The 10,285-nt window shown below is 43.2% G+C and overlaps 1 protein-coding gene across 1 annotated transcript; it reads left to right on the top strand.

Moving 5' to 3' along the window:
• The first annotated feature begins 7,436 nt into the window (after positions 1-7,436).
• LOC148293860 (uncharacterized) lies at positions 7,437-9,425 on the top strand. The gene is made up of 5 exons (XM_088254070.1): positions 7,437-8,398; positions 8,483-8,567; positions 8,639-8,734; positions 8,779-9,185; positions 9,281-9,425. The coding sequence occupies exons 1-5, from the start codon at positions 7,491-7,493 to the stop codon at positions 9,423-9,425; spliced, it is 1,641 nt and encodes a 546-aa protein (XP_088110196.1). The 5' UTR covers positions 7,437-7,490.
• Positions 9,426-10,285: the final 860 nt, after the last annotated feature.

The raw sequence follows: 10,285 nt of genomic DNA, 5'->3' as shown, positions 1-10,285 counted from the left end.
AAGCTCATATGACACATATGTGGAGCTCACATATCCAATTATATAAAGCCAAGTGGATTTAAATTAAAGATATCATAAAAGTTAAAATCCATATAAAATTGGCTAAAAATTTAAGAAAAAGGAGATTAAAACTTCAATAAATAAAAAAATTGAAGTCATCCTTCCCCCTCTGTATCCCCCTCTTCTCTCTCTCTCTCTCTCTCTCTCTCCCGCTGCCCTCTTTCTCTATGTTCTCTCTCTAGAGCCGCAACATGACCCACTCACTCTCTCTCTCTCTTCCAAGAAAGAATCACCTAAAGAAGAGCAAATACAAAATTGGTCACAGGCATTGAGTTGAGTGAAAGTAGAAGGAAGGGCTCTTATACTGCCAATGGTTTCCTTAAAAAAACACAAAAAACTTCAATTTAAAAAAATTGGGTATGGGATTTGGGATTTGGGGATTGTGTGGGCTCTATAGATGGTATCTCTATAGATGTGTGGGCTCCTTTATCTAGTTTTTAATTTTTATGGTATCTTTTATTCAAAATTCACTTGGCTTTATATAATTGGATGTGTGAGCTTTATATATGTGTCATGTCAGCACTTTAACAGAAAATTTGATGGAAACTAACGATAAGGACCAATTTGATGTATAGAGAGTAACCTTAAGGACCATTAATGTCACAAAAAAATAAGGACGAAATGTGATAATTTCACTAACCTTAAGGACCATTTGCGATAAAAAGCCTTTTAAGGAATAGTAATGGGCTATATTTTTACCATCTCCAGCAGTGCAAGGCTAAATCATAGCCCCCTCAATATTTTATTAGTTTTTAGTATATTCTTTAAATATATTGGATAATTTATTAAAGTACTATGTTAGACCATATTTAAAATATATTTTAGAAGAAAAAAATATTTTCGGATAGGATTTTAGAGAAGAAAAACATTTTTGGATAGGATAAGATTAATTTAAAAACAACAACAGTTCACCTAATGAACTAAAACATTAATTTAAAAACAACAATAATACATTAATTTAAAAACAACAACTGGCCCCCCAAGAAATAATAAAATAAGATATAGCCCACCCAAAAAGCAGGCCACATTTGACCTAGCATTTGACCCTTTTGACTTTGGCCCAATGACATGGCACATATAACCCATTTGTTGGAGATGAGTTTTGGATGTGAAATGGCTAAATGTGAGGGTATAGCCCACTATTAGAGATGGCATTTGACAAGTTATTCTATAGTGAGGGCTAAACTCATGAGATGAGGTAATATATTTTAACCGTTGGATCAAACTAATCAATTTGATCCAATGATTAAGAAATAGGGCCTCATCTAAGGGCCTTAGTAAGGCCCTCACTATAGAATTCTTAGGCTTTTGACTCCCTCAGTATAGCTCCTCATTATAACTTCTCATTATAACCTCTCTATGTATTTCCCTCATTAGAATTTGTTTGGGTTTGAATTTACAAAAAGCCCAATAAATAGGCTAATTGAATATGCTCAGACTATAATGAGTGGAAAGTTATAAGGGGTAAGTTATAAGGAGTTCACTTTATAGCCATTAGATCAATCCAAAGGCTAGGGAGAATTGAGATAAAGTTTTGCAATCGGGTAGGTGAGGAAACCAAACCCGAATTTAATATCCAGCATTGAAGTTGGTCCCAAAAAAAAAAAAAAAAAGAGGCAAGTTCGAAGTTTGAAAAAAAAAATTCAGCTCGAAGTTTGAACAGAAAAAACCCATCACTCTAAAACCCATAGCTCTGAGAAACCGCTAAGCTCTGAGAAAAGGTTGAAGGCAACGGTTAACGACAGTTGAAGGCAACGGTTAACGATGGTTGAAGGCAACGGTTGAACGCAACGCAACTCCGTTCTCTAAACCCTGAAAAAGTATTTATTTTGAGTGGAAGGGGCAAAGGCGTGGATTCCAAAACAGTGAAGTGGCGAAGCAGTGGAAGGGGAAGGAGAGAAGCCGTATTCATTGGAAGTGATAGGTTCCATTTGTGGAGCAAAGCCGCACAAAGACCCCACACAGACACCTTGCGATTGTTCAATAACCAGCATTTGGTGAGTAATTTATGGAATTTTAGTTTAGGGTTAGAGTAACGGTTTTCCCCAATTTGTACCATCAATGTTGTTGGATTTGGCATCTCTTCTTTGTGCTTCACTTGCATGTTAATTTTTGCTTGGATATATGTTAAAAAACGAATGAAAATCAAGTCAATAACATTCAATAACATGTCAATTACATGTCAATAATGATATGAATAAGATAATGGTGTTGAATTGGAGGAGGCCCTCAAAACCTTCCACATTTGAAGCAGTGCAGAGTGCAGATTATCTCTCTGGCGCTAGAATATATATATTTTGAAATAAATATTACTTCCTTTGTTACTAAATTTGCCTGTGAAAAATGAGAACAGATAATAATAAACTCATGAATAAAAGTGCAAAGCATTTGAAATAAAGGTTGATCCATGACCATAATGGTTGACTGAAGAAAAAGCTAGAAAGAAAGAAGGATGTGGCAATGGCTTAGCAAGCAGATAGCAGAGCAGATGCTTTGCTTTGCTTCCTTCCACCATCTTTCTTATTTATTTATTTATTTATTTTGTGTTGTGTATGAGATGACAATAATTGTCATGTGTGTGAAGTGCAGAACTTGCGTAGATTGCACTCACACTCACTCATGCATCAACCATTGATTGGAGTTTGTATCCATAAATAAAACACATGCTATTGGTTGTAATTCACAGAATCATTGCATTAACAGGTATTTGCACAAAATTTGTCATATTGCTTTGATGATGTTAAAGGCCGTGATCAGTAATCCCTATGCGCATGTACTTCATAAAATTTGTAATGTGCCTGGTTGACTAGTTGTGTAAATACCAATATGATTGTGCAAATACGTGGTAGTATATGTGTTCACGTTATTTCATCTTGTATTTTAGGAAATGGGATCCAACGTGCAGCTGGTATGGCCAGAGTCAGAGGCATATGCGTCACGGGTGAACAACTGCTCACATGCAAATGCATCCCTAGTGTTTGTGCCTGATAAATCACGGCCATAAGCTGGTCGAAGGAGTCCCTTCTCTCGGCCCTGGCACTTGTTCGTAAAAGCTGAAACGCAGCGTTTCGCCAAGGTACTTCGCCTTCCTAAAGACAAAAGAAGAAATGCTAAGGCATGATCATCTCGGCCTCAAGCGCAGGCCGAGGCCGAGGCCGAACAAAATCACGGCCAAGGCATTAAAGGCAAATCATCACGTGACAGCAAGGTCCCAGGCTTCGTTTAATGAAGTAGTGCCTGTTTAATGCAGCCAACCCACTGGCCACAAGGAAGTATTTAATGCATGAGGGAAGGTGGGAAGTGACTGAAGTCAGGATTTGGTGATGAGGATCAGAGTGATTAGACGTGGACATTCTCACAAGAATTCTGACAGCCTGAGATATTGGTTCACCAGCTATCCAGGCCATAAATGCGTCTCCACGGCCAGAAGCTCAGAACCCACGATCAAGAGCGGCGGCCGAGATTCACCGGGATTTCTGTGGTCACACCACCATACTTCACGATCCCAAATGTCGATTGGACTACCCACTTGCTCCAATCAAGCTCCACCATGCAGATTTTTAGCCTCGATTACTCCTCCAGGGACTCTTCCTATAAATACAGGACTCGAGCTACATTCAAAGGGTTCAACAAAACAAAGCCTCCAACGGAGCAACTTATTTTTTCCTGTAATGCACTTTCAATATCTTTACTTGCTTTCCTAGGAGTAGTGTTAGATTGTAAGGAAAATCCATTCATCAACATATCATACGACCCTTGATTTTCAAGGCGCCGGAGCACCATCCTTGTTGTTCGTTCACTCACCCCATATATCACACGACCGTCGCTCCCTGAGCAGCGCGCCGGAGCACCGCCCAAAACCCACCACCAACACCATCACTCAACGGCCTTGTAGTTCATGCCGTGAACCTAACAGCCGAGACCAGTTCCTCTCTCGGCTACAATCGTTTGATTAGGAAGACGAGTTCAAACAGGCGCACCACTCATCCATCCAACACTCATCAACACATCGACGCACGGTAGACCGTGCTGGCACGCCCGCGCACAACCGCACCGCACCCAAAAGCAGGAAACCGCGTGTCAACGCATATCCCCTCGGCCCGGAACTCCAGGCCGTGAGATTTGCGCGGCAGACACTTTTGGCACGCCCGGTGGGACACTTGTCAAAAATTTATGGTGGAAACTAGGGCACAGGCAAAGTTCAAAAACAAAGCCGTCGAAATGACTTCTGAGACTCCTGAGTCCACTTCACAAATTACCGAGACCGAACATACGGTCGGGATCTCGGCCAGCGTTCCAGTAATGACGGATCGTACGGCCGCGTCCATATAGGAACAAGCAGTAATGGAGGATTTGATGTCCAGGCAGGCTCGCAGGATGGAAACATCCTTCATGGCCACGATGGACAGATTCTCTTCAGAGCTACGAACGCTTTTCCAGGAGAGAATGCCGGTGACTTCGCCCGCAACACCCCCTGGAACCGGACATAGAAGCCAGGAACGTGAAAGGATTGAGCCATACGGCGAAAGCAGCAGCCTTGGCATCTTTTCCCGTACCCAAGCGTTAGGCTACGGCCAGCATTCTTTGCCGCCGACCAACAGCTGGGGGCAGTCCCAGCCCACAAGGGCGAGTCCCGGACCAAATCAACCAGCAAAGAAAGCATGTAGCCCACTCCACGCTCTAGCTAAAGCATTCAGGAGGAGTCCTACGGTGTCTACGACCGAGCAATTCGGCCCAACCCATACTTTGGCCGATCAAGCATAGTCCGGCCAAAGCAGTATGACCGAAGCGTTACCACAACAGTGCGAGCAAAAAGGCATGACTGTTGCACTATCATTGCAAGTACACGATTCGGCCATTCAGACGACAATGCAAACGCGCCTAGGTTCCCTTTATGATACAGATCAGCAGAACCAGGTGGCCATACCTCGATGGCCAGCGGACCGAGCTCATCTCGGCCAAACCCACGGCGTTCCTCTGAAACTACCCGGCTCGGTCGAAATGACCGGGCCTCGTGCTCAGAAGACCCAACAGGAAAGGCCGCGAAACGATGCGCGACAGGGCAAGCCTTTTCAAAGGTTTCAGATCGAAGACATCCGATCTGTCTTGAAAGACGTTTCAATACTGGGGGAATCAGGGGCACCAGGGTGCACAAAGCCGTGCCTATTAAGCAAGCCCAGGGTTTGGCGCAATTTATTTCCTAAAATTTTTTGGGCACGCCGCGTTTCAAAAAACTCGGCCGTGGGCACATCTCCTTACATCTTGGCCGACGGCCACGACACTAATAAACCACTAAAGCGGATGACGCCCGGAAATTTAGAAGATCCGAAAGAGTCGAGACTTGACGTCTACAACTCGGCGCAAGTTCAAAAGAAAATGGCGCCGAGGACCTACGACAAGAAAGTCAAGAAGAAGAAAAAAGGAAGGTAGGCGGAGGGGCTAAAGCGAAAGGCCCGGCCGTCATATAGAAAAAGAAAGTATACATTTCGTTTTTCAGAAAAGAAGGCCCTTGCCTTACATTTAGTTAAAAAGGGGCATTACTTACGAAAAAGAACGGCCAGTCACGGCCGAAATAATATATATATATATATATGTAAATAAAATAATGTATGTGAATATTTATTACATCCCAAAAAGAAAAAGAAAAATAGTTGAGATGGCCGCTCTTCGCCCGCCTAGACCCCTTCGCTGAACATTCCCCAGATCAGGCAGGTGATCCTTCTCCAAGCAATGTCCCCACCGTTGATGTCCGCCTGCCATCTCGCTCGAATCAGCTTCCGCTCGGCCAGGGCCTTCTTCGTCTCAGTCGCTGCTTTGAGGATTCTCTTGGCCGAGGATTTCAGCTCGCTCCCGGGTGCGACCGCGCCATCTCGGCGTTGGGGGATGAGATCTCGGCGAGCCGGGAGCTCGGTAATATGGGCCTCAACCTGCGCAAGCTCTTCATTCTCTCTTTGGACGACGAGGTCATTTTCTTTCAATCGGGCCATTGCAGGTTGAACTTGTTCTTTAATCACCTCCAGATCCTGCTCGAGCGAGCTCCCCTCGGCCATCCGCGTGACAGCTTCGGCATACCGGCCGATCATCTCCTCGCCTTCGGCCAGACGGGCTTGCAGTTCATCCAGTTGAGCCGAGTCGAGCAGACCGAGCGCCATGGCCGTACCCGAGGCAGGACCTTCGCCACCTATATCGCCATCACTCAACGGCCTTGTAGTTCAGGCCGTGAACCTAACAGCCGAGACCAGTTCCTCTCTCGGCTACAATTGTTTGATTAGGAAGACGAGTTCAAACAGGCGCACCACTCATCCATCCAACACTCATCAACACATCGACGCACGGTAGACCGTGCTGGCACGCCCGCGCACAACCGCACCGTACCCAAAAGCAGGAAACCGCGTGTCAACGCATATCCCCTCGGCCCGGAACTCCAGGCCGTGAGATTTGCGCGGCAGACACTTTTGGCACTCCCGGTGGGACACTTGTCAAAAATTTATGGTGGAAACTAGGGCACAGGCAAAGCTCAAAAACAAAGCCGTCGAAATGACTTCTGAGACTCCTGAGTCCACTTCACAAATTACCGAGACCGAACATACGGTCGGGATCTCGGCCAGCGTTCCAGTAATGACGGATCGTACGGCCGCGTCCATATAGGAACAAGCAGTAATGGAGGATTTGATGTCCAGGCAGGCTCGCAGGATGGAAACATCCTTCATGGCCATGATGGACAGATTCTCTTCAGAGCTACGAACGCTTTTCCAGGAGAGAATGTCGGTGACTTCGCCCGCAACACCCCCTGGAGCCGGACATAGAAGCCAGGAACGTGAAAGGATTGAGCCATACGGCGAAAGCAGCAGCCTTGGCGTCTTTAAAGGTTTCACGTATGCTTTCTAGGTACATGGTAATAATGTTCATGTCAGTTATGCTTTGTGAACTTTAAAACTTAAATAATGACTTTTGTCCTGTGAATTGTATTGATTTGGGTATATGAATTAATTCCTAGAATGGTGGACCTGAATTACTGCAAGGTTGTTGATCCAACAGCTGTCTCGTGTATTTTGCAATGGAGAACGACTACGTCTATACCCGAGATGAGGAAGTTGAACAATTATTTTTTCCAGAGCAAAGAGGTTTGGTTTGCAGCCCTTGAAACTTTTTATAAGATTCAATGAAATTATTAAGTAGAATGATTGAATATGAATATTGTCTGTATTCTGAAACAATCAGTTCAGTTGCGGGCGCTACGCCCGAGTGAAGAGGAAATGAGACAATCATATTGGAGTTGGCCACAGGATCGCCCTGCTGTTGTTTCGGCAGAGTCAATTCCTTCTTCATGTGCTGATCTTGATGAGTTGAAAAAGCTGGTACGCTTGTTGAGGTCCGAGTTGTTTCAAGTAAAGCGGGAAAATGACGTCCTTGAGTTAAAGGTCATACGGATGGAAAAACTTTTGGACCACTGTTTAGGTCCTCAGTTTGAGCAGGAGGTAAGGAAGGACCTAGCTTTACTGAAAGAGAGGACGAATCGTTGTGCCATCTCACATCTATTTAAGGGATCTGAGGAAGTGGATGACAGTGAATGGGATGAAGGGCCAAGTAACAGATATGAGGGAGAGGAAAAGGGCGAGGAGGGGATTGAAGGGGGTGAAGTGCAAAGAAAACCAAGTGAGGTAGAGGAAGCGCAAAGGAAAAGAAGTGAGGGAGAGCAAGTGAAAATAAAAAGCAGCAAGGGAGAGGAAGCACAAAGAAAGAGTAGTGAGGGAGAGGAAGTGAAAAGAAAAAGCAATGAGGGAGAGGAACTGCAAAGAAAGAGCAGTGAGGGAGAGGAAGTGAAAAGAAAAAACAGTGAGGGAGAGGAACTGCAAAGAAAAAGCAGTGACGGAGGGGAACTGCAAAGAAAAAGCAGTGATGGAGAGGATCCACAAAGAAAAAGAAGAGAGGGCAAGGAAGTGAAAAGAAAAAGAAGTGAGGAAAAGAAAGTGCAAAGAAAGGAACGTGAGGAAGAGGATGATGAAGTTGTTTTGGTTTGTGATGACATTGGCGAGAGCACGGCGGGGACAACTGTTGAGTTTACTCTCGGGGATATTGATTTGGATCAACCTACAGCTGTGCTATTTGAGTTGAAAGTTTGGTTGAATGATAAAGGTAAAGCTGTGGAACAAGGGGTCCAATTACGGAAGAGGAAGAGGATTATTCATATGTGGAAGATCATTGAAGCTAGTGAATTGGTGAAAAAAACTGTGCCAGAGACAACCCGACTTCGGATGTTAGACCCAATGAAGGCGATTCTGCATGATGATATGGTGAAATTGCTGAAACTTTGTTGGGAATGGCGCCATAACCCAAAGTAAGTCCCTTGTTTTTTGAGATAGAAGGCATTAGTGTATATATTTTTTAATTGTTGTGATCTAAAACTTTGTTATATTCACAGTTTAGTGATGCAATTTGGCCACGTGGAAGCTGAGATTGAATTCTTCGCTTCCCTCGTAAAAGCTGACGGTTGGCTGACAGGAGATGTAAGTTTAATTGATTATGCATTTGTTTTAATGTACATAGATGATGAGATTGACCAGAAAAACATGTGCAGCACATTGATTTGGGGTTGTATCTCATCCGAAAGCGACAAAAAGATTTGGAGGTTGTAGAAATATCGAACTGGACAACAACCAATGTATCCATACTTGCTTTGTGGAGGTGTTTAACCCTTGATTGTTTTCTATTTCACAGAATCACATCCATACTTGCTTTGCGGATAATAAAAGAAAAAAAGAGCAGGTTGGGTGGAAAATTAGAAACAGTTTACTGAACGTGGTAAATGGCAAGGTTCCGGCGTGTGGGATGGATTGGCAGAACGCGTATAAGGTGTATGCCCCTTGTATGTTGACGAAGTATAAGCATTGGGTGGCTCTAATGATTGATCTGGTTAAGTGTGAAATCAAAGTGTACAATTCAATAGTTTCACTTATTCCAGATGAGATCTTAAAGGAAGAACTCGCCCCGCTTTCAATTATGATTCCAAATCTTCTCAACACCATCGACTTTTATGAAGAAGGTGTTTACGCAAACGACTGCAGCAGAGAATGGTGGTGTACGTGGCCAATAAAACGTGTGGATGTTCCACAACAATCTAATGAGTGAGCACAACTTTTTATTTAATTTTATTACTTGAAATTGTCAATTACGTTAGAATGTCATTACTTGAATTGACCGAGTTCTTGTTTTGCTTCAGAGGCGATTGTGGCATGTTCGTGTTGAAGTACATTGAGCTTTTGAGTGCTGACATTCCGTTAGCTACTTGCACCTCGCAAAACATGCCCTTTTTCGGGTTGAAGTTGGCTGCAGAGATATTACGGGGAGATGCTTACATGCCATGATAGTGGTTGAAATTGGTTCAGGTACATGATGATTAAATTGGTTTTGGGAATCTCCAATTTGAAACTCATGTAAATACACAATACAGATCAACGGGTCCTTTTCGAATTCTACCTCTGCTCCTCAATTCTTCTTCGTCTTTCTCAATCTTAGTGTATTTTTGTACATAATTTTAGGTTTAAGTTATTGGACAATAACAATTATAACCAAAATAGTGGCACATATTATAGCGGATGCATGCTTTCATTTTGATTAGTGTGATAGTACGCTACGTTTATTCTCATATTGGGCTAAATGTATATGGTAGCTGGATACAGAGCATAGATAGAACATTGAAGAATCTGAAATGGAGATGCAGAGGCTTTGTGAGAAGAAAAGTAAATGGATCTGTAAATCTATTGCACGTGGGCAATCTAAATGGATAGGCAGATGCGTTTTTGAAGTTAGGCACATGCCATTCCCATACATAGAATGTGCATCTGGAGTGTAAAGTTTTTTTGGATGTAATGAAACAAACATCTGTGTAATATTGCCCTAACTCCTTCACGACATTTACATAACCTTAACCAAACTGCATTGAATTGGGATTGAAGACTGCATATGTGAATGGGGACTGATGGCTTTTTAAAGTGTAATTCAATGCAAAGTGATATGTCATGATTTATCCAAGCCACCACTCCAAATATCAGATCCCAATCTTTAAGCCGTTCACCATGCCTTCACTTAATTGCAATGGGTTGCATCTTAATAAGTTAATTCTGTAAGCATCAAAATAGGCGGCTATGCCCTCGTCTCCAATGTTTTATTCAACCATGCCCTCTTTATAGAAACACATGAAAAATGCCCCCATCTGCAATGCTAT

This window comes from Prunus avium, chromosome 6 (genome assembly GCF_965620075.1).
Source record: "Prunus avium chromosome 6, drPruAviu1.hap1.1, whole genome shotgun sequence".
NCBI lineage: Eukaryota > Viridiplantae > Streptophyta > Magnoliopsida > Rosales > Rosaceae > Prunus > Prunus avium.
This window is presented reverse-complemented; position numbering and strand designations above follow the sequence as displayed.